The 25,107-nt window shown below is 36.1% G+C and overlaps 1 protein-coding gene and 1 long non-coding RNA gene across 8 annotated transcripts in view; one reads left to right on the top strand and one right to left on the bottom strand.

Moving 5' to 3' along the window:
* The window catches only part of LOC309607057, a 197,447-nt gene that overhangs the window by 19,464 nt on the left and 152,876 nt on the right, over nt 1–25,107 (bottom strand). Inside the window, exon 9 of the long non-coding RNA XR_014232196.1 lies at nt 22,227–22,440. This is a non-coding gene — a long non-coding RNA (uncharacterized lncRNA). The remainder of the gene's footprint in view (nt 1–22,226; nt 22,441–25,107) is intronic.
* The window catches only part of FKBP5 (FKBP prolyl isomerase 5), a 100,280-nt gene that overhangs the window by 51,065 nt on the left and 24,108 nt on the right, over nt 1–25,107 (top strand). For all 7 annotated transcript variants that reach the window (XM_082345097.1, XM_082345096.1, XM_082345091.1 and 4 more), the window contains 2 exons: nt 13,156–13,298; nt 14,252–14,366. In XM_082345097.1, the coding sequence (XP_082201223.1) occupies nt 13,156–13,298; nt 14,252–14,366 (258 nt within the window). The remainder of the gene's footprint in view (nt 1–13,155; nt 13,299–14,251; nt 14,367–25,107) is intronic.

Below are 25,107 nucleotides of genomic sequence, written 5' to 3'. Positions count from 1 at the left end.
AAAGTATGGTCCGTGGATCCCTGTGGGGTCCCTGAGATACTTTTAGGGGGTCCATAGTGTCAAAATTATTTTCATAATAATACTAAGATGTTATTTATTTATTTTACTGTATTGACATTTGCACCGATGGTACCAAGCTGCAATGGTGAATATTTGCTGGAGCCTTAGCACAAATCTAGGCAATGGCACCAAACTATACCATTAGTATGCCCTCACTCACTGTTTAAATAAGAAAAAAAAGAAGGCCAGTTTTACTTAAGAATGTCCTTGATAAGGTGTAAAACATATTAATTTTATTAAATCCTAATCCTTGAGTTTCACATTGTTTTGATATTTTGTGACAGATGGGAAAGTGCACATAAAGCACTTCTGCATCCCCAACTACAGTGGCTATCTCAAGGGAAAGCACTTGTGTACTTGCTTTAGTTGAGAGCTGAACTAGCTGCATTTTTTCCATGAAGCACCATATTTATTTTAAAGGGCAAGCTATGATTATTCAGACTTGATTTTTCCGTATTTGGCAGATATTTTCTCGCAAATGAATGAAGTGAGCCTGTCACTTCAAGGACAACAACTGACAGTATTTGTTGCCATTGAGTTTTCAAGTGAAAATTACAGTTTTGGAAAATTTGTATCTGCTACTCAGAGCTTGACAGCTTCCCAAAACTTAAAAGACTTCTGTTGAGATCAATGAGTATTAATGAATGTGATTTTTAAAATATCATGAAATGAAATGTGTTAACATTTGGAAGATTGTGTGACTCAGTGAACAATATTTTCCCAATGACCAATGCAAGATGTTATGCAATGAGTAAAATTATGCATGAGTAAAAGGTCCATTTGATGTGTAAACTAGACCAATGGATTTTAGCATAACATAATATGAAAAGTTCATTGATAACAGTTTCAGATTCCACATTGCAACTAACCTTTATGAAACTACCACTTGTCCAGTTTTGATGTAGTATCAGATTACATTCATAATTATCTGAAAAGGCTATTAAAAAACTCCTATCTTTTCTAATTATCTATATGTGCGGGTTTGGATTTTTTCCATATACTTCAGCCAAAAATTGCAACAGATGAATCTAAAAGTAGGTATGAGAATCTGGTTGTCTTTTATTAAGTCAGACACATTTTACATTTGTAAAATTATAAAACAACGTCACTCTTCTCACTCATTTTTTTCTTTTGGGAAATATAGTTATTTTCCATAAAAATAATTTATGTTAACATATGAGGTTATTGTTATTTTAAATGAACTGGTAAATAACTATTAAAAATTTTTTTAAATATGGTAAATATCAATAGATACAGCATACAAACAAAAGGACCTTAGGGTCTTCAATTTTTAAGATGTAAAGGGTCCTGAGGAAAAAAAGTTGAGAACCACTGTTTTAAAATCTTAAATGTGATTTTTTACTAATTTCTTTACAAATGCTTTTAAATGTCTTCAGTTAATTTAGTATTCTTATTTTTTTTAATCTTGGAAGAAGAATAATAGCCCATACATCAAATTGAACTTTGTGGACCATGTGGCTTGTTGGAAGTTAGTGGCTGAATTACAAAGTCTTTTTATTCTTATCTGCCACAGATATAGTGGACTTCTAGTTTGTTCCCAGATCAAGTGTAGGAGAAAAGGGGCGATCCCCCCCATTCACCACCATGGCTCAGTGTTGAATAATTCCTTTCTTTTTCTGACTCGACACCTTAGTTGAGTTGCTAGCTAAGCAAGGATGTAGGAAAGGAAACAGCAAGTAGCTAAAGAGTTAAACTCTTTCTGCCTCTCTGCCTTCCCTGGTACCCACAGGCATTTGTATGTCATGGTGACTTCTGCTTCCTGTACAGCTGTACTCCCTCCAAGCTCTAGTGCTGGCTGTGCCACTGCTCCCTTCTCCTTTGGGTCCTCAGTGAGTTAATGGCTCATGTGAGATTAATCTTGTGTTCAATAAGATAGCAATCAAAATCGAATACAGATTTTTTTTTCTTAACATAGCAGATAAGGATGACGGTTAACTTAAACTTTTTTTCATTTTTGTTGATGTAAGGATGTGAATTTCCAGGGCCACCAGCATGGCTGTGGCATCATTATTTAATTTAGATGACCTCAGAGCAAATGGCCTCATCAGACCTCTTTGTTCCCACTGCCCCCCGCCTTTGAATTTCTGTCTTGAAAAAGTTGGTAGGTTTAAGATAATAGGTCTCCTCTCAGCAGTTATCTTTGCAAGTAGACTTAAGAATCGCTTCTCTACCCAGATTTTCTCAGTAAAACATGCAATGGTGAATGAGTCTTTCATCTTTCCTAGAATTTTGAGCAGAGAGAAAAGAGGCAACTTCCAGTTGACTTGGTACCTGTGGCACACCTATCTAGAGATAGTGTTGTCTCATGGGGAGAGCATCCAGCTGGGTGTTGGGAAGCCAGGGTTCCTGTCTTTGCTCTTTCCTGTGGTATGTTAACATGAGTAAGCCACCTAACCTTCCCTGCTCTTACAAAAAGGAAGCGTCTGTAGAAGAGCTTTGAGATTAATCCTGAGTCTTAAGATTCCATTCTTGTATATTCTGCAAAGAGTACAGGAACAAAAACTGCGAAAAGGACTAAACCCAACACAATTACAGAACCTTCAGAGGCCCCCTTAAGATGATAATTAGAAATATGAGACTAGAGCAGTATCCCTCTGGTAAAACTTCTGTAACATAATGTGTTATAGTTGCCTATAAAACAAACATTGGTTAGGCAGTTTATAGTTTTATACCTATATGTTATGGCAGTAGCTACTTCATAACATAATGAAGAAAAATATTATAAATAACTGTAGCACAAATATTGTACATTGAACTCTCTTGATCCCTTATATTGTACCTCTCCCAAGGGAATAAATAGAAATATTTCAATGGAAAGTCACACTGATTTTGGGGTTCTATTGTGACTTCAGTATTTAAAATAGAATCATAAGAACTTATCTATAAAAATTGCATTAAAAATACACATACCATATGTATAAATTTGAGGTATACCTACACATTGTTTGTATGTGTGTCTGTTGCTCTTTTTGTACCATCTTTGAAACTCTGTGCCTCACTTCCCTCATATATAAAGTGATGATAATTATAGTATATACAATTATATGTTGAGGATTAAATAAGATATTACACACCGTTGCTTAGCACTCAGCCTAATACATAGTAAGCACTCAAATCTTTTGTTAACTGTTGTTGTTACAGTACTGGGATTATTGGCTGGCTTTACAATGGAGTGGCAAGAGCTGTGTTACAGCAGTTTGGGTCCTCACTCCTATTTACTATGCCTGCATACAGACCTTTTGAATGCTTAACCATCTTTTATAGCCCCAGAAAGTCTGGAAAAACAACAACTGGATCAATCTAAGACAATTGGTTATCACCACTACAGAATATGTTACAGAAATTAGAATGATGATGGTTTCCCTCACTGGATTTTCTTAACTAAATCTTTGTTACATGTTCTGAATTCCTAGAACTGTGTCCATAACCCATCTTAAAAGAAGTTGAAATAAGAATGACAGGATTTTCAAGTATACTTCCACAACAGGGGTTCTGTTCTTTCCCCTTCCCTGCCTGCAGCAAATATGTTATCACTAAAATTGGGAAGGGATGGGTTTGGGGGCTGAAAGAATTGTATCTACCTCTGTTCTTATAAGTAAATCCAAGGACACTAAAGCTGCACCCCTTCCCCATCTACCCCTATAAAGGTCTGGTGATTTCTGATAAAAGGCTACTTCAGTGAAGTGGTTTTTCGTGTTCTTCGTATATGACTACCATGGTTGGGAACTATGAAGATAAAAATCCTCTCTCTTATATTCTTCCCCCAGATTTGAGAAGTAAGAGGAACAAACCAGTCATTTTGGATTTTTCACATACCTATACTTCTCTCTTACTATTGAGATTAAACCATAATGAAGTAAATATCAGTGATCTGCCTTTAACGTTAATCTAACCTTATTAGATGCATGATGACCCATGATTATAGGTTAAAACATCTTTTAATTTAGCAGTCATTAGCATATTGGAGTAAAAGGGAGAAAGTATGTTGAAAGACTAATGGCTAATGCTTTTTAAGTACTTACAGTGCCAGGCAAAGGGTTTACATGCATTATCTCATTTAATCCTCACACCAATCCTATTATTACTTTATAGATTTTTTTGTACAATTTGTTTAGTATAGTTTAGGTGACAGGCATATTAACATCTGTGTATAAGACTGAGTTTTTTATTGAGGTACTATTTACATATAATAAAACTTAACCCTTTTAAAGGGTGTATAGCTTGATGAATTTGGGTAACAGTTGTGTAACCACCACCACAGTCAAAATATAGAACAATTTTCTCACCCTGAAAAGTTTTCTTATGGACGCTGGGCCATGGAATCACTAATCTGGCTTCTGTTACTATAGTTTTGCCTTTTTCAAAAATTCATATAAATGGAATCATATGTCATCTTTGGCATTTGACTTCTTTCACTTAGCATAACGATTTTGAGATTCATGCATGTTGAATTGCCAAGCAGCATTTTACAAGTATGGAAACACCACAATTTGTTCATCCATTCAAAAAATCGGACATTGGGGTTGTTTCCAATTTGGGGCTATTATGAATAATGTAATGAACATTCATATACCTGTCTTTGTGTGGCTATGTTGGGTAAATTTATTTTGGGATAAATACCTGGGAGTGGACTTGTTGATCATATGGTAAAACATATGTTTAACTTTGTAAGTTACTACCATACTGTTTTTTCAAAGTGGCTGTACCATTTTGCATTCTCACCAGCAGTGTTTGAGAGTTTGTTTTTCACACGCTTGTCAACCATTAGTACTATCAGTCTTTTTAACTTTAGCCATTTTAATGGGTGTGAAATGGTATCTCATTTTGGTTTTCAGTTGCATTTCCCTGGTAACTGGTCACATTGAGGGTATCTTTTCTTGTGCTTAGTGGACATTTGTATGTTTTCTTTTGTGAAGTATCTGTTCAAATCTTCTGCCCATTAAAAAAAAAACAAACAATCTTTTTATTGAGTTGTACTCAACAAGACAAGCACTTAATCAGATGTGTATTTTGCAAGTATGTTCTCCCAGTCTCTAGCTTGCCTTTTCATTTTCTTAATTGATCTTTCAAAGAACAAAAGTTTTTAATTTTGATGAAGTCCACTTTACCAATTTTTTAAAAATGTTTTAGGTACCTACTATAACCATTTTAGTTTTGGTTTGCTTTGGTTTTTTTGTTTACATATGAGGAAACTAAGGTACAGAGAGAGATTAAGTAATTAGCCCAAAGTTATACGGTAGGTGGCAGAGCCAGGATTCAAAGCCAGGCAGTGTCTTTCAAGTTATGTTAGATATTAAGGTTTAAAACTAGCCTAAACACTAGGTATAGAAACAAAGTAGGTCCTGGTCCAGCAGAATTTACTGAGTGCCTGCTGTACACCAGACATTTTTCTTACAGGAATGATGTAGTTAATGAGGTTTATCAAAAGCAAAATTATTGCTATTACATGCTTGGTATTGTGGGCCTAATCCCTATTTTTAAAGTTTTATTTTTATTTGAAATGTTTTTTTTTTTTCACATATTTTAGGCCTTGACAACGTTTTACAAGTAGTAAAATACACTTACTAGTAATGGGTAACCATGCAGCCAGCTTCTTGTGGGTTGTGGTTTAACCATGTGTTCCCTTTAAATTGCTATTGATACTCTTGCTCCCCCATAAATATATTCTTAACATCTGTTAACTTTTTTTTTTTTTAACCTGCAGTTTAGGAGCACTCAGGATTCGGAAAGAAGGCTTTTAGGCCAAAATATTTAATTTTCCTAACCCTCCCCAAAAATGTGAGCCAGAAAGACAGCAAACTTTCAGAAAGTACTTTCTTTGGCTTTACCTGGTACTTTCTAATAGAGGAAGAATGCTTCCAGTTTCATCGCTGAATGGATATTAAGGAGAAGCTAATTTAGGCAGGGGTGAGAGCAGACTGGGGCAGCTAACACATTTCTAACTCCATTTAAATTAGATACTGCAGCATGGACCGTGTTCCTTTATTGAGTATAATATTGTGGTGTTAAGTTCTTTGGGAAATAAAAAATAATCAAGACATGACTCCTGCCTTCAGGTATCTAGCAGTTTAGCCTGGCAGAGTTGATCATTAAGGTTGTCCCAGCACAGATTATTTTCTCCCCCTGTTTTTGAAATGATAACCCATGAGGGTGCGGAGAGATCATCTGGTGATCGGTTTTCTTAGTAATTAAATAGAGAAGTGGCAAAAATATAATGTAACATAATACATATGAACACTTTAAAAGAATCTTAACATATAAACGAGTTTGTTGAATTCATAATCAGATACTTTTGTTAGGGAATAGGGATGATTATCAGAGCCCTTTTATAAGACATTTAAAAATAAGACTAAATAAAATTTATAAGAGGAAAAAAATACACAGGAAAAACTTTGCTTTATCTAGCATAAAAAGAAGAAAGACGATGTCAATATTATCAATGGTTTCAAATGCAAACATGCATTTAAAGGTTAGATAGTCAATAATTTTATCAAGGATGCCGAGACTGTTTATTGAGGAAAGGACAGTCTTTTCAACAAACAATGCTGGGAAAACTAGATATTCACATGCAAAAGAATAAAGTTAGACCCTTACTTTACATCACATACAAAAATTAACTCGAAATGGATCAGAGATATATAAGACTTAAAACTGTATTTTCTTAGAAGAAAACTTGGAGGGAAAGCTTCTTGACATTAGATTTGGCAATGATTTCTCGGATATGACACCAACAGCAAGGCAGCAAAAGTAAAAAATACATAAATTGGACTACATCAAAATTAAAAACTGTGCATCAAAGGATACAATAATGGAGTGAAAAGGCAGCCTAAAGAATGGAAGGAAATATTTTCAAATCATGTATGTGACAAGGGGTTAATATCCAGAATATACAAAGAACTCCTATAATCAACAACCAAAAAACCTCAAATATCCTGATTATAAAATGGACAATGGACTTAAATAGACATTTCCCTAAAGAAGATATACAAAAGGACTACAAGCATATGAAAAGATGCTCTACATCACTAAATCATTAGGGAAATACAAATCAAAACCACAATGAGAGGGACTTCCCTGGTGGTCCAGTGGTTAAGACTCTGCACTCCCAATGCAGGGGCCACGGGTTTGATCCCTGGTCAGGGAACTAAGATCCTGCATGCCGTGTGGCACAGCCAAAAAAAAAAAAAAAAAAAAAAATTAACAATATCACCTCACACCATCAGGTACTATTAAAATAAAAAAAAATAGAAATTTGCAAGTGTTAGCAAGTTGTGGAGAAATTGAAACCCCCGTGCACTGTTGGTGGGAATGTAAAATAGTGTAGCCACTATGGAAAACAGTATGGTAGTTCCTCAAACAATTAAAAATAGAGTTAACCTATGATCCAGCAATTCCACTTCTCCGTATATACCAGGGTCCTAATGAGATATGTGTACACCCATATTTGTAGCATTATTCATTATAGCTGAAAGGTGGAAGCCACCCAAATGTTTGTCTGTAGACAAATGGATAAACAAAATGTCTTACGTACATACAATGGTATATTCCTATAAAGGAGTATATGGGACATGGGACATGTCTGGGACATGGGACAAAACTGATGAACCTCGAGGACATTACACTAAGTGAAATAAGCCAGTCACAAATAGACAAATACTGCGTGATTCCACTTACATCTAGAGAAATCTAGAGTAATCAAATTCATAAAAACAAAGTAGAATAAAATTCTTGCCGGGGCTTGGGACAGGAGGAAAAGAGGAGTAGTTTAATGAGTAGACTTTTAGTGTTGCAAGATGAAAAGTTCTGGACATTGGTTGCACAACAGTGTGAATATACTTAACTGTGCACTTAACAGTTGAAATGGTCATTTTTATGTATTTTACCACAATTTAAAAAATTTTTAATCAGTAAAAAAGAATGTTCTAAAATGGTCACTATAGTCTTTATTATAAGTGAAAGTATTCAGTGATTAAATTAAAATGTTATATTTTAAAACGTGTATGATTTTTTAATAGACTTTATTTTTTTAGAGCAGTTTTAGGTTCACAGCAAAATTGAGCGGAAGGTACAGAGATTTCCCGTGTACCCCCTGCCCCGCCATGTGCATAGCCTCCCCCTCTTATCAGCACCCCCTCCAGGATGGTGCACTTGTTACAATTGATGAACCTACAATGAGCCTATAAAATTTGACTTGGATTTTCTTAATCAGAAAAAATTATATAATATTCTGCAGAGAGAAGAAAAAAGTACAGTGCATTGCTTTTATACTGGGCTTTGTACACTTCTAACGTTTTCAATTCCCTTATAGTTAGGTATATATAAAAAGCATTTACACTTAAAGATAGATACACTGTATATTTGTGTAAATATATATTCTTATTTCAGATTTTGTTACTAATGGAATAGGACTACTGAAATGGATAAATTGTGTTTGAGCCGGTAAAATTGAAGTCCAGAACAAGTGGAAGAATACATTGCGTTTACATATTCTTGGTGTATTATACCTACAGTTAAGACCCTAAAGATCAAAAGATCCCAAAGATCAAGAATCTTAAAAATGTTTATGCTTTGACCCAGTAATTCTACTTCTAGGAATTGAATCTAAGGAAATATGGTAGAAGCTTGCTTAACCAACTCCAGACTAACTGCTGCTCTCCATTCTACTCGTAAATACACTGAGTGATACCACTGGTTTCCTATTCTTCACTGTGGCCCTGCACTCTGCTTCAGCCAGTTGAGTGAGCCTTGTCAATGCCCTCCACCCACAGACCACTAGGAACACAACTATAGTGAACAAGTTGGGTTTATTACTCGTAGGGAGGTAGACTGCACACCATGGGAAACTGGAGGTGTCTCAGAGTGTTCAAAAGGTCTTTTATAGGATTTGGACTTGTATTAGGTGATTTGGCGAAGAGTTTAAGGAAGAAGGGATTTGCTCTGGATTGGATATTGTTGGGATGCAGGTGATTCTTTGGGTATCTTAGTAAATCTTATCTAGGAGGAGGGCTGACTGGAGTGAGACTAAAGCTGCACCTGTAGAGAAGCAGAAGTCACTCATGTCACCAGGAGAGGGGGATGTTTGGTATTTTGTAGGTTGCACAGGGACCTTGTTTTTTGTCCATGCTCAGACAAAATTTTGAAGTGTTCTTGTTTTGTCTCACTTTTTCATGGTCTCAGGGTGACCTTGTCTGATGTTGATGTTTTGTGAGTTTGTTATGTCCAACAGGAGAATAACATGGCTTAGCTGTGTGCCCCAGGCCAGCTTCAGAATCACCAAGGCCTAGCTGTGTCGGGCAGTTTCCAGACATTAGGGTGTGCTTTTTTCTTCCTCAGACTCTTATTAAGAATCAGTCTAAACTTGTTTATATCCATTGTCCTTTTTGTAATTATATAAGTTCATTAGATAGTATATAAAACTCTGAAATTAGTGTAATAAGAAATGGGACTTATTTCTGTGAAAACTAAGTTGAACATCTTTGGAAAGACTTACTAAAGTGAATTGCTAAAAGCCTTTTTTAAATGGCTATTGAGGGACTTCCCTGGTGGTCCAGTGGCTAAGACTCCAAGCTCCCGATGCAGGTGGCCCGGGTTTGATCCCTGGTCAGGGAACTAGATCTCACATGCCGCAACTAAGAGTTCGCATGCTGCAACTAAAAGATCCTGTGTGCCACAACTAAGACCCAGGGCAGTCAAATAAATAAATAAATATCTTTTAAAAAATGGCAGTTGAATTAGGGGTGGGTAAACGCTAGGTGAAGTAAGTAGGCCATTCAGAACACATTTTTACCAGAAGGATTCCGCATACTGGTTGCTTTTTATAAGTGTCTTCTACTTCTTACTTCACTTTAAAGAAATCCATGTTGTAAGTTGCAAATGATATACCATAAGTGTGATTTATATAGTAAAGATGATATAGAACTCTTATCACTTGTCACACACAGACAAGGCCTTGGACTTCTATCACAGGATTAGTGAATTAAGATACTTTGATAGGTTTTAAGTTTAAAAAAGTTTGAGGTTGTATATGTTCTTTTTTATGATTCCTCACTTAAAGCAACATTTTAAATTAACCTACAACCATAGTCCTAATGTGTCAGGTAAGAGGCTTTCATTATGCAAAAAAAAAAAATTCATGTGAAGATTTAGGTGCAGAGTTGTTCATTGCAACTTAATAAGAGTAAAAAAAAAAAAGCAATTTAAATATTTATTAGTGGGAGTAATGAAATTATGGCATATTTAAAAGATGAAATAGTAAATAGCATATAGTTATTAAAAGTCATGTTTTCAGATATTATCTTTTAACAAGAAAAATGCTCATATAATGTGAAATGCAGAGTAGGCTACAAAACCAAATAAACTATGATCAGAATTTTAAGAATGTATATATAAAAATTTAATATGTAAACAAAGTTATGCATACACAATTGGAAGAAAATGAGCCAAGAAATTGACAGTTTACCCCAGATGCTGAAATTTCAGAGGTTTTTTATTCTCTGTGCTTTTATATACTTTCCAAGTGTTCTATAATGAGTATGTATTATTTTTTTTTAAATCAGAGGGAAGTGCTTTTTAAGAAAAGAGGTCCAAGATTGGCAATTTTAGAAATATACCTGTGTTCGTATTAGTCTGGCTCTTTGCTCAGCGTGTTTCCTTCAGTGTCTGAAGCTCAGCGTTTAAGAGAAGCTTTAACGTTCCTGAATGAGAAGAAGAGCCAAAGGCATAGGCATGATGTATTCAGCTTGAGGCTCCTGTGGATTTAATAGCCAGGCTGATGTTTCCAACTTCTAAGGCCTAGCATAGGCATCACCTGTGAAGTAAGCTTTTGCTGACTGTTCCAACCCCACCCCAAGGCAAAAGCCCCTGTTTGTACTCTTATGTTAGTGTTCACCATGCTTAAAAAAATCAGGGCAGGTATCTTTCTGCTCCACTAGCCATACTACATTGCATGTTTCTTGGAAGGAAGAAGGGAACAGCCACCTTTGTATTTTTAGTACCTAGACAGACCTTTGCTCCTCAGTAATTGGCTGAATGCCTTGAACAAATATACAGTAGTAACCCCATAATATAAAGATTTCCTGAAAGAGGGTGTAAGGTGTTTGTCTTAAAATATCGGAGTTGAGAGTTAAAAAAAAAAAAAAATTGTTCTAAATGGCCCACGCTGAAACCATTGCCGTCTTTGAAGAGCATCAGTGACAGTAGAGCAGCCTGTCAACAGCAGACTTTACATTTATTCTGATGATTCTAGACTCTTTCCACATTGGAACCGTGTGTGGGCATATAAATTGATGTAGCCCTTTTGGAAGGGCAGTTGGGCAATATCTATCAAATGGAAAGTGCACATCACCTTTGCACTTCTAGGAATTTACCTTCCAAATATACTTGCACAAAACAGGCAAACATAAGGGACAAAAATCCTTATTAGAGTACTGTTGGCAATGCGTCTCAATAGTAGAGTGACTGGAATATTATGAAGCCACTGAGAATGAAGTAGATCAGTATGTATTTACGATGATGATGATAACTATCCTTTATTAAATACATATTATATGCCAGGCACTTGACATATTTTATCTAATAATTCTTGTAACAACTATATGGCAGGTACTATTATTATCTACATTTTGCAGATGAGGAAACTTGCACAAGGTCACACAACTAATGTGGGGCCGACCTGGTATTCTAATTTAGTCAGTCTGAAGTTAAAGCAGGCTGCACATCTAACCCCTAAAACGCATATCCTATCTGCTGATGGATAAAGATATGTATATACACATAAATGAATAAATTATAAACATTATATATTTATTTATAACATATTTCTATATAATTAAAATATATATCTATGTAATGAGAAAACGGTTCAGAACTGAATGTATAGTATGCTGTCATTTGTGTTTTAAATTTTTTTAAAAGCGACAGCACACAGTGGATGGATACCAAAAAAACATAACAGTGGCTTCTTTTAAGGAGGGAATGGATGACCTTTTACCTTTCACTTATATCTTTCTCTCATGTGTGTTTTAATAATTGGCATGTATACCTTGTATACACTTTTAACTAAAATAAGTGTATCTGATATTTTGAAAAGTTGTAATGCCTAAGACTAAGCTGAAGTCATGAGTCACAAATGCTTTGTCCATATCTACTTACATACCTTAGTATAGGGTTCCCCTTATTCTAATCATCCTTACTCTAATCCTAACATCACTTCTCAGTTCAAGATAACAGCTCTCTTCAAAATTCACTTTCTCTGGAGTTCATTACTTATTACCCGATCTCACTTTGAATACTTAAGTCTTTGACATAGCACCTCAAATTTGTATTATTATCCCTTGAAATTTTGTACATTTTCTATTGTTTCCCAAAGGATTTGGGACTGCTTATTGTAAGATACAATTACAATTATATAGGTTACTATAGTTCTACAGCTGAGCAGTAAGCTTTGTTTCCTGAAAGTAGGCAAAAAAAAAAATTCTGAGTTCTGCACTTCTTGTGATTTGGCAAAAAAGGACACATATTCTGGGTTTTTTTTAGAAAAGCAAAACCCACTTTTTTTCTTACTCTAAATTTTGAGAAGAAATCTGTTCCATGGGCCTTTTTATACAATTTATACTTTTCCGGTTTCTTGTTTGTTGTTTTTGTCTGCCCAACTAAATTATAAGCTTTCTTAGGACAAATTCCATTTTCTATACTATTTTTGTTCCATTTCTGCATAGAAAACACGCACTTATTCTTATGGTTGAAATTATAAATTAAGCAACAACTGCAGCCCAGCCACATTTCAAAGATGATGTTACGGCCACTTTTCAAAGACTTAGTCTTTGAGCAGTTTAGAAACTGATACTACTTTCATCCTTCTCAGCAGAGACTCTTCTCTGATAGCCCTCAAAAAAAAAAAATCACAATTTATTTCTTAGTGTATAGGTCTTACTGAGGTTTTTTTTTAGCCCCTACTTCCTAGCTGAATAGTATGTAGCGTAAGGAATTGGAAATTTGTTTGAACTTTTGTTTCGTGACAGTTAAGTCTTTTAAAATATGGCCTATAGCTTTCAACCACTTTTTCCTTTCTCCTAGGCCAAGTTATCAAGGCATGGGACATTGGGGTGGCTACCATGAAGAAAGGAGAGATCTGTCATTTACTGTGCAAACCAGAATATGCATATGGCTCGGCTGGCAGTCTCCCCAAAATTCCCTCGAATGCAACTCTCTTTTTTGAGGCAAGTATGTGTGTGATGTTGCCTTGTTAGCATCTGCTCTACTATAGTGCTGGCTCCAAAGCAACAGGCAGTGGAACAAGGAGCTGAGCTTGCTATTGAGAATCAGATCCAACTTATTTATTTTGGAGCTTGGCTTCTTGAATTGTTTCCCACAAACCCAAGGGATGTGTGCCAGTGCTTTCTTAGAAACGTGTCTCTGGCAGAAAACGGTCATATCCAAATAAACAAAAGACAACAGGCTTAGAAATAAAGGTTCTGGTCAGTGGTGTGAGTTATGACATACTCAAACCTGATCAGAAGACAGGATGGAAACGTGGGAGATACATGTTGAAATATACCTAAAGCTATAAAGCAAGTTGTAAAGCTATTTTCATATTACAGAGGTTTATAAATGTCACAGATCTCACTTCCTCATTAGAAGCAGTAGATGGTGATAAAATGTTATTCACCTTGTGTTGAATTATACCTATTTGGCCATACCTAATTAAAAAAGTAAAGAGGGGAAATGCCTGAAACATTGTAACTAGGTAAAATACACCTTTAGTTGGTTGTAGGCCTGATTCATAAGGTTTAGTCTTAATTTTAAGAAGGGCATTCCATGAATCTGGGGTGGAAAAGTGGTGGCCTCTAGAGTCAGACAAAATAGTCTGGGCCAGCACTGTGTCACTCTGGCTTTTTGCCCACAAAGCAGTTTTCCTAGTATTTCCTGTCTGTCTTTGCACTGCAGCCCCACAGGATGTAGTCCTAGACATTATCATTACATGAAGTTTCTTTCCAGGTATTGAAAAGTGCAGTGTTCTTTTTTCCCTACTTTTCCAATAACTAAGAAGCACAGATAAATATAAAACAGAGATTTATTTTGTAAAATGAAAGGAGAGTGGTTGCCCTTGCCTTTAAGTATGTTAAATTGCTTTTTTGGTCCGTTCTCAGTCAGATCCCTTTTTCCTTTCTAGATTGAGCTTCTTGATTTCAAAGGAGAGGATTTATTTGAAGATGGAGGTATTATCCGAAGAATCAAACGGAAAGGAGAAGGGTATTCAAACCCAAACGAAGGAGCGACAGTAGAAAGTAAGTACTGCTGCGAAGGGGAACTGGTCCTTAAAAGTTGGGTTCCAATTATGTGGATGAAATGGAGATTTCGTTTTTAAAAATCTGTCTATAAAAATAAATATATTGAATATATATCTCTTAATAGTTTTAAATTCAACATTTATTTAGAAGTGACTTCATTTAGTAAATATTCATTCAACCTGTGTGTGCCAAGAACTGTACCAGCCTCTTCAAACTCAAAACAGTAAGTAAAAGGTAAGCCCATCCATCAAGGAATTCTTAGTCTGTGGACTCCTTGGTGTGCCAACAGCTACATTAGTTGCCTTATATATTATTCATTTATTTCTCACAATAACCTTTTGAGCTATGATTTATTATCCCTAGGTGAGAAAAGTGAGTTCAGAGAAGTTATGTAAATTACCCAAGGTTACAGAGTTACTAAATAGAGTAGTAGATTGTAATGCCCGTCAGGGCTATCAAATCCATTTCACTCGCTGTCATCAAGATAAAAAACAGTTCATCATTTTAGTTAGACCAAAACAGGAGAATAGTTTATTCTGTTCTGTGTCAGGAGACCTGGGTTCAAGCTCTGCTTTGTCATTTATTGAGTGACCTGAAGCTATTCCATTTTCTTCATTTGCTAATAAGTTGGATATAAGGACAGGACTGAGGACTGGATTAACTGAGCACCCTTCCACCCTCCCAGAGGGAGGTGTACACACATTGTGTGTACCACTGTGTACACTACTTGTCACTTTATACTCTAATCAGCATCTGCCCATTTCCCTAGTATACAGTGAGTGCTGGAGGACCAGAATCTTTCTTCATCTTTTTGTTTCCAGCATCACCTACAGAGCCTTACACACATTTGTTGTTCAGTAAATGCTTTCTGCATGGATAAATGTTTGCAAGGTGGCATTTACTGAGTTGAAGTACTTCAAAAAAGACAGTAGTGAGAAAACATAAAGAAATACTTCCATTAAAAAAAATCATGGGAGGGCTCCCCTGGTGGCACAGTGGTTGGGGGTCCGCCTGCCAATGCAGGGGACGTGGATTCAATCGCTGGTCCGGGAGAGCAACTGGGCCCGTGTGCCACGGCGAGGAGTGGCCCCTGCTTGCCACAGCTGGAGGGGACCCGTGTGCAGCAGCGGGGATCCGATGCAGCCAAAGATGAATAAATAGAACAAATAAATTAAAAAAAAAATTTTTTTTTAAGTTATAAAAAAAAAAAATCAAGGGAATTCCCTGGTGGTCCAATGGTTAGGACTCAGCACTTTTACTGCTATGGCCCGGGTTCAGTCCCTGGTTGGGGAACTAAGATTTTGTAAGCTGCGTGGCACAGCCAAAAAAACTTTTTAAATTTTAAAAAGAAAGAAAGAAATACTTCCCTTAAAAATATCAAATCACTGGGCTTCCCTGGTGACACAGTGGTTAAGAATCTGCCTGCCAATGCAGGGGACACGGGTTCCAACCCTGGTTCAGGATGTTCCCACATGCCGCGGAGCAACTAAGCCAGTGTGCCACAACTACTGAGCCTGCGCTCTAGAGCCCACGAGCCACAACTACTGAAGCCCGCGCACCTAGAGCCCATGCTCCGCAACAAGAGAAGCCCCTGCAATGAGAAGCCTGCGTACCGCAATGAAGAGTAGCCCCCGCTCGCCACAACTAGAGAAAGCCTGCGTGCAGCAACAAAGACCCAACACAGCCAAAAATAAAAATAAGTAAGAAGAATTTTAAAAAAATCAAATCACTAAATAAGGATGGCAACGTGAACTGTTGATATTATCAATATAAAAGGCCTAAAGAGTTCATTTTTAAAATGCAAACTAGAATAGTTGATTTTCTCATCTTTAACGTTGCATATTGAACCACAACATTATTTTACATTCTACTTTGAACGCATGTTTCATTTCCACGAGTCTGGCAAATTAGTTCAAATTTAGTTTTTTTTTTAAATTGGAAACAGTTATAAATAATATTACTGTTCTGTTGTAGTTAAAGTGATAGTTATCACTCTTGATAAGTTTTAGAATAAATGAAGAAGCACTCAGGTGTATAGTGTTGGAGAAATACCTGGACCAGGAGCCGGAAGATAGAGTTCAGGCTTTGGCCCACTCTAACTAGACGTTGCCTCTCTGGCATTAGCTTCTTTCCTGTCCAATGACGCAGGGGTAGACGCCTTAATTTCTAAGGTCCTACTAGCCTGAAAAATTCCTGATAGAATTCTAAATGTTTATGAAAGTTATAGGAACGATAGAAAATTCTCCTCAATATATTAACAAGCACTTAAAAATCTTGTCTATAACGTGTATTTTAAATTTTTATTATGAAAATTTTCAAACATATACAGAAGTAGAGGGTTTTTTTCCCCCTGTGATACAGTGACTCCCCAGATTTAACAATTTATATATTTTAAAATTGGAGGTTTTTGTCAACTAAATTAAAAGGAAAAACTTCCCAGTTATAGGCAATACCACAAAACTACCACTGTAGAGTTAACTTTGGAGCAGGCTAAATTAAATCAAATCTTGCTTTTGGTAATATTTTCAATTGGAGTCATTTTTTTAACTTTTCATTTTGAAATAATTTTTGACTTATGGAAAAGTTGCAGAACTAGTACAGAGAATTTCCTTATATGCTTCACCCAGCTTCCCCTAATGTTGACATCTTCCTTAACCACAGTACTTTTATCAAAATCAGGAAATTAACATTGATTCAGTGCTATTAACTATTCTACAAATCTTATTTGAATTTCACCAGTTGCCACGCTGATGTCCTTTTTCAAGTCCACCATCAAATTCAGGATCGAACATTGTAATTTAGTTGTCATGTCTCCTTGTCTCCTCCAATCTGTGACAGTTGATCAGTCTTTGTGTTTTTCATGACTTTAACACTTTCGAAGTTAAAGTTAAGTAATTGAAGGCCAATTATTGTAGAATATCCCTCCATTTGGGTTGGTTTGATGTTTTCCCCTGATTAGATTGAGGCTATGCATATTTGGAAAAATACATAAGTGTTGTGCCCGTCTCAGTTCATCATTATCAGGAAGTACATGACATTGATGTCCCATTACTGTTGATGTTAACTTGGGCCACTTGGTTAAGGTGGGGTCTGCCATGTTTCTCCACTGTAAAGTTACTATTTTTCTCTCTCTAATTACTGAGTATCTCATTGGGAAGGAAATACTTGGAAACTATGCAGATAACCTCTTTTACATCACACCTTCACACACTAATTTTAGCATCCATGAATGATTTTTGTATGCAACAGTTATTACTGTGGTATTTGCCTAATGGTGATTTTTCTATGTCCACTGTTTCTTCTACATTTAATTAGAATTCTGCTGTAAGGAAGAGCTGCCTCTTCTCCCCTGTTTATTCAGTTGTTTATTTATATCAGTATTGACCCATGGATATCATTTTATTCTGTAGGTTATTATTCATTACTATTCTTATTTATTTTGTTGCTCAGATTGTCCCAGATTTGGCCATTGGAAACTCCTTCAACTTGGGTCTTTGGTCCTTTCAACATTGTTTCTTGAGCACTTTCTTACTTATGACACGACTAGATGCTTAGGGCTTATTTGGTAATTTTCCTGCCCCCGGTCTGGAATCAGCCATTCCTCCAAAGAGCTGATTCCTTTCACTGGAGAATGGTATTTAGAAATGAAGATCTGGGTGCTAGGTGTACTCATGCTATGGAATGTTATTGCTTCTAGAACCTCTTAACAGAGCTAGAAAATACATATATCTTGACATGCATATATACACATCTATGTGTACTTCTGTATTAGTCTGTATATATATATATTAAAAACTATGAGTACATACTGACACTTTCAATTTCAGCCCACCACAGATTTGTTTTAGCCTCCTCTCTTTGCTTCTTTGAAATTGCTTTCTCCAACAGTGAGAACCTGGCTCTCATTATCCACAGTATATTTATTTATTTGCTCAATCATGGTATATAAAGAAAGTAGTTTCAGAATTGCTAACCCATACCCCTGTGAAAAACAAATTTCCTGGGACTTCCCTGGTGGTCCAGTGGGTAAGACTCCATGCTCCCAGTGCAGGGGGCCTGGGTTCGACCCCTGGTCGGGGAACTAGATCCTGCACCCATGCTGCAACTAAGAGTCTGCATGCTGCAACAAAGATCCTGCATGCTGCAACTAAGACCCAGCACAGCCTAAATAAATAAATAAATATTTAAAAAAAATTTTTTTCCTAAGTAGGAAATATCTGAGTGTACTTCCTTTTGTCATTAGCCTATAGCATACATTGAAAATACTGTTTTCCAACTTAGGTTAGTTCTTTCATCCTCATTCCCTTCAGTATGGTTACGTTATTCATTTGTAATACAGTTAAGTTCATTTGTTATGTTTACCTTCCATTGGGGTTCCCCCCACACTCTGGTAGGTTTTAATTATTTATTTGTTTTTTGGGTGTATGAAACATTACCATGATTCTAGATGATACAAAAAGATATACTCAGAAGTGTTATTCCCCCCTCATCCCTACTAACCTGTTCCCATTTCCTCATTATTTCCACTCTGTTCCTTCCTACCTCCTATAGGTAACCAATCTCATTAGTTCCTGGTTTATTATTGTATTTTTTTGCAGAAATGAGCAGATACATGTATTTTTTATGTCCTCTTTTTGCATGAAGGTTAATATACAATGAATAGAATTTTTACTGTATGTGAATAATCCTTTATATAATTTTATTTTTCCTGTTTCTAAATGTATTAAGAAAGGGCAACGACTAATTTTTTTATCTCTCATCTTGTTAGATTGTACTTTCCTGGGAAGTTTTAGAGTAAATGGCTTATTCTTACTTTTTCTCCCAAAAGCCCTCTTTGGTTTTCTGGAACAGATCAATTTTATAAAAATTTATTGTATTGTCACTTATCAAGGTTAAGGTGTCCTGCTTTCCCTCTTTGAAACCAGTTGGCTGTGTTTGGGGAGGAGGACAGAAGGTTGACTCAAAAGTGGTCTCTGTCAGAAGCCAAGATCACCTTGTTCCTTTTGAAGTCTACTCAGTCTTCACTTTACTGGTTTGCCTTTTTTTTGTACCATCACCCATATATTATTAGATTCAAAACCAAGTAGAAATCCTAGAACTAAAGCCAGTTCCACAGTGAAAGAAAAACTATAGACAGTGATCATCCATTATGATATGTCATTATAGATACACAAGAGTGACCAAGTTTCTGTCATTTCTGTGTAAAGGTACAGTGAATAGCAGGGGGAGGGGGCACACAGGCTTTGGAAGTGATAGATGTGAATTTCGAATCTTGGAATCACTGCTTGATATTTTTATGACTTTAGACAAGTTACTTAATCACCTTGAGCATACAGCTTTCTCATCTGTAAAATGGGAATAATAATCTTTTACCCCCACAGATTGTTGTGACAGTTAAGGGAAGAAAGGTGCCTAATACATGGTAGACCCTTAGTTTCTTTTTTCTATAAATAAATACATTTATTTCTCTAAATAAATTTATTCCTCTAAATAAATGTTTATATCATTTATTTTGCTTCCTTTAAATAGATTTAAGGAAATAAACTTCTCTTTCTCTTATATTCCACAGCCAGTCCATCAGCAAATTATTTTGTCTCTACCAGGGTTGACCTAGAACCCATGATCAGTTTGTCTTCACTAACAGTCTTAAAAATAATTATATATCTTCTTAGTGATGTTACCTAAATCATATTTCTCCAGGATTTTTGCTGGTTTGTTTTCTGAAGAACAGAGTTATAGACTGAATCAAAAGGCTTTCACTGAATTGTGATCTTTTGCGTCCTTTTAATAATTTCTTTGGGGAAGAGAGAATTTACATTAGTTTGACAGAATTTATTCTTTCTCAAAGAAATTGTGATTTTTACTCCATCAGGATCCTAATGCTTGCAAATCAATTTTTAGATTCTGTTCCAGTGTGCTTTATGTCAATTAAGATGACCATCTTGTAATTTTTATTCAGTGTTGTCCTTTTTCCATTAAAAAAAGTCACTGTGTTCTAAGGTACTCTAATTGACATTATCATGATGACTGATACTTTAGTCATCATACTTTAGCTTCATTGCCTGTAGTGGCTACATTGTTACTTTTAAGCTTTGCTTTCTTAGAAAAGCCAATCTGACATAAGGCTCTGAATAGCTACCAGCTCCTCTTCCCCCAGCTCCCATCTCTCACATCTTCTGAGTTAACTTCCGTGCTTGGAGTAGGCACATCAAAATGCTAGCTGTGTGTGACTCTCTTGCCTCACAGTGCTTTCAGCCACATCTGAATGCAAAGAATGCAGACAATCGGGAGTATTTTCAAATGTGAAAATTTCAACAGAGTGATCTGCAGGGATTCAAGTTGTTGGAGTACCTTTCCCTCTCACCTCCTTTCCCTCTGCAAATCCCACTGAAATGAGAGATGGGGAGGGGAGGGGTGGAGAATGATTTCAAAAAAGGAGGAAGAAATCCGTATTGGTGGTGGAAAATAGGAAGACTACAAGAAGTGGATCAGAAATTATGGAGAATTTCTGGAATACGTAAAGTAGATAAAATTGGACTGATGGAAACTAGACTCAGGAAACCCAACCCACAACAGGTGTAGAGAAGACCTCTGCAGAGGTACATACTGTTCTTCTCAACAAGCTTGGGCAGAACTCCAAGCTTAGTCAGCTGGTGCAAGGGAGCCAAGGCAGGCTATGGGGTAATCATCAGGGTTGTTATAAAACAATATGGAACAGCTGGGCTAGTAAGCCTGTAGTGTAGTGGTTCTCAACTTTGGCTGAATTTAGAATTACTTGGGGAGCTTTTAAAATTCTGTTGCCCAGGTCTCAGCCCAGACCAGTTAAATAAGAATAACAAATCTCAAAGGATGGAACTCCAGGCAAAAGTATTTAAAAAACAAAAAACTCCCCAGGTGATTCTAGTTTGCAGCCAAGGATTGAGAATTACTACTCTAGGGCCTGGCTGTGACTTTTGCTCCCAAGCTAAAGCCAATAAGGCCAAATTTCTAAAGTAAAGTAGGGATCTGCCTCAGGAGGCTCCATGTGTTAGGACTTGGACTACAGAATGAGAACATAAGTATCTTTGAGCTTTTAAAACAGATTTGAAGGGGAAAAAAGTGAAAGCAGCTCTGCACAACAGTAAGTAAGCTGAAGTGTTTTGCTCCTGAAGTAAAACTTTTTCCTACATCACCAGTGGAAAAAGGTGTCCCCAGCCTTCCTGTGCACATGATGCTCAGCACGTAGTAAATGCTCAATAAATATCTTTGGGATCTTCACCCAGAGATCTGCATGATCAGCCCACTCCTCTTGCGAAAAGGCATAACATGGAAGTATATCCAACGGCTTAGAAAAACCGTGTCAGGTAACTAAAATCACTTGCTCTTTCTGAATCCTTCCTTTATAAAGCATGACCAAACAATACAGAATCATCAGCAAATACCATGAAACGGAAGCACTGAGGTGGACTGAGAAGAAATAGAAGAGAACTTTCAAAATACTAATTAGTATCTTCGGAGATATTTAACAGGATATTAAATTCATGAGTCAGAAAAATCAGCTTCTCTGAAAAAGGAAAGAGGATAAGAAAGTATCTGGAAATTAAGAATATGATTATCAAAATTGGAACTCTGAGGAAGGGTTGAAAAGCAAAATGGACAGTCCCAGAATCTTGAATTAGTGATACGAAGGATAGTGAAGAATATCTCAGAACACAGAGGGAAGAAAAAAAAAAAACCAAAGAGATGAAAAGTGAAAGAAAACTTAGAAGACTGGGATAATAAATCAAGGATAGACGATATGTATCTAACCAAACGTGTAATGGAAGAAGGTTTCCTAGAGAAAGATAGAAGAATCTTTTTTTTTTTTAAAGAATTTACCTCTCACACAGTTTTTTTTGTTTTCATTTTTTTTGGCTGCGTTGGGTCTTCGTTGCTGCACCTGGGCTTTCTCTAGTTGCGGCAAGTGGGGGCTACTCTTCGTTGTGGTTCGTGGGCTTCTCATTGGGGTGGCTTCTCTTGTTGTGGAGCATGGCTCTAGGCACACAGGCTTCAGTAGTTGTGGCATGCGGGCTCAGTAGTTGTGGCTGGCGGGCTGTAGAGCACAGGTTCAGTAGCTGTGGCGCACAGGCTTAGTTGCTCCGTGGCACGTGGGATCTTCCCAGACCAATGTCCCGCACATTGGCAGGCGGATTCCTAACCACTGCGCCACCAGGGAAGCCCCAAGATAGAAGAATCTTAAGATTGAAAGGGCCAGTTGATGGTGGCACACAGGAGTAAGGAGTGCTTTTTCACCTATATACATCCTGGTGAAATTTCCCCTTCCTTCCTCCCTCCCTTCCTTCCTATTGAAGTATAATAGACTTAAAATATATTAGTTTCAGGTATACAACATAATGATTCAGTATTTTTATACATTAACAAAATGATCACCATGATAAGTCTAGTTACCATCTGTCACCTTACAAAGTTATTACAGTATTACTGACTATATTCCCTGTGCTGTACATTACATCCCCTGACGTTTATTTTCTAACAAAATTTGTACCTCTTTATCTCCCTCACCTATTTCACTCATCCCCCTACCCCTCTCTCATCCCTCTGTTTGTTTCTGTATCTGTAACTCTGTTTCTGTTTTGTTATGTTTGTTCATTTGTTTTTTTAGATTTTACATGTAAGTGAAATCATAGGGTATTTGTCTTAGTCTGACTTATTTCACTTAGCATAAATACCCTCTAGGTCCATCTGTGTTTTTGCAAGTGGCAAGGTTTCATTCTTTTTTTTGATGGCTGAGTAATATTCCATTGTATATATATCTGGTGAAATTTCTTAATTCCATAACTTAAAAGAAAATTTTGAACTCTTCCAGGGAGAAATAAGCTATATGCAAAGGAATGAGAATCAGAATGACATCAGACTTCTTACTTGTGACACTAAATACTAAAAGACAGTGCTTTGAGCATTGTCTGTAACTGTGAATATTTTGAACCTAAGTTTCTATCCTCAGCCAAATTATCACTTAAGTATGAGAACAAAATTAACTTTGGAGTATGCAATGCAGACTTGTGCCCTTTTTGAAAAAAAATACTATAGGATATTCTAAAACATCACAAAATATAAAGCCAAGAAGTGAAGACTCAAGGCATAAGAAACAGTAGTGAGCATAAAAGTAATTTCCATAACATGACAGCTGAATTTGGATCCCTGAAATGGTAGAACTATAATGTTAAAAATAATAATTGTTTAACAGTATGGAGCTATGGTAATTAACAAAATGAGGTGCAAATGGGAAATGAAGGGAAATGAAGAGGGGAAGCAAATTGTCTAAGAAGATTTTCTTATTCAAGGAGAGATTATGCTGATTAGTTCACATTGATAAATATGTATATGTGTGTATGTATGTGTGTGTGTATATATATATACACATGTGTGTGTATATATATATATACACACATACTGTTGAATGATTTGTTTAAAATTTAACATTAGGTACTAGTAAGAATAACATGTAGAACTTCCAAACGACCCTGCGTGGAGTGGGGAAGTAAAGGAACGAGGAAAGTTTGATCAATCTAGTAAAGGTAATAAAGGAAGAATAACAAGAAAACATTATGTAGGAAATCGAAAATAAGATTGTAGGAATAAAATCAGTCATGTCAGTGATTACAAAAAATGTGAATGAGATAAAGTCACCTTTTAAAGGCAGAAATTCTCATAAGGTTAACACAGTGATGACAACAAAATCTAGCTATGTGTTCTTTATAAATAAAACACCAAAGACCAACATGGTCCAAAAATTGAAAATAGAGGAAAGATTTCATGTATGCCCAGGTTGAAATCTGATAGAGCTATGAGGGTTTTTTGGGTTTTGTTTGTTTTTCACATGCTTTTGAAGTATTTATGAATGTCCTGGCAAATTTTGTCCAGTAAGAGAGAGCAGATTCTTGAAACCATTTTATTATGTATTTTCACGAAAGAATGTAGTATGGTTCTTGGGTCTAAAATGGATAGTGTTTATTCTTTCATATATTTTGGATTTATATAGCTCCTTCTAAAAAGGTATCTTCAAGTCTTCAGGTAGAGTAAAATCTTAGTAGAAAATAATCTTTTTGTTATCAAGAAATTAAGCCAGTGTGGACCGTTTATTTTGGAATAGTATTAAAAAACAAAACTCCGTATCAGTAAAGAATTTAAATAGCTCTTGGCATTTATTAAAAATAGGAGTACTGACATATTCAAAAGGGAAAATTCCTATAAATGAGTGAAAGTTACTACCATTTTCCTTAATGCCCTGTTTTCAGATTAATCATTAAATAAATATTTACTTTCTGGCCCTGAACTGTGTGTTGTACACACAGTTGTACACACTGTGAGGTACAAAATAAGATATTGCCTTTGCCTACTTTGAATTTTATTCATACTTTGACAGCTCTCTCTGTGGAGCCATTAAGTGGTTTCTTATACCAAGTTCTAAAATATGTTTAATCTGGTATAATTTACCACTAATTGCAGGAAAATAATCATAGGTAACATTCATTGAGTTCATCTCTGTCTATCCACACATAACACAGTATTTTCACATAGTAGCCACCCTGACATTAAATGAATGCATGCCAAGTATTGGGCTAAAAGCTTTAATTCAATACCTAATTTAATACTCTCAACAATTAGGAGTTAGCTGACTTTATTTCCCCTGTTCTATAGATGAAGAAACTGAGCTTCAGATAATTGAAATGACCTTGCCCAAAGCCACAGTTGTTAA

The sequence above is a fragment of the Balaenoptera borealis genome, assembly GCF_965194805.1.
Source record: "Balaenoptera borealis genome assembly, chromosome: 12".
NCBI classification, from domain to species: Eukaryota; Metazoa; Chordata; class Mammalia; order Artiodactyla; family Balaenopteridae; genus Balaenoptera; species Balaenoptera borealis.
The sequence above is the reverse complement of the archived record's forward strand: the minus strand, read 5'-3'. Positions and strand labels throughout refer to the sequence as shown.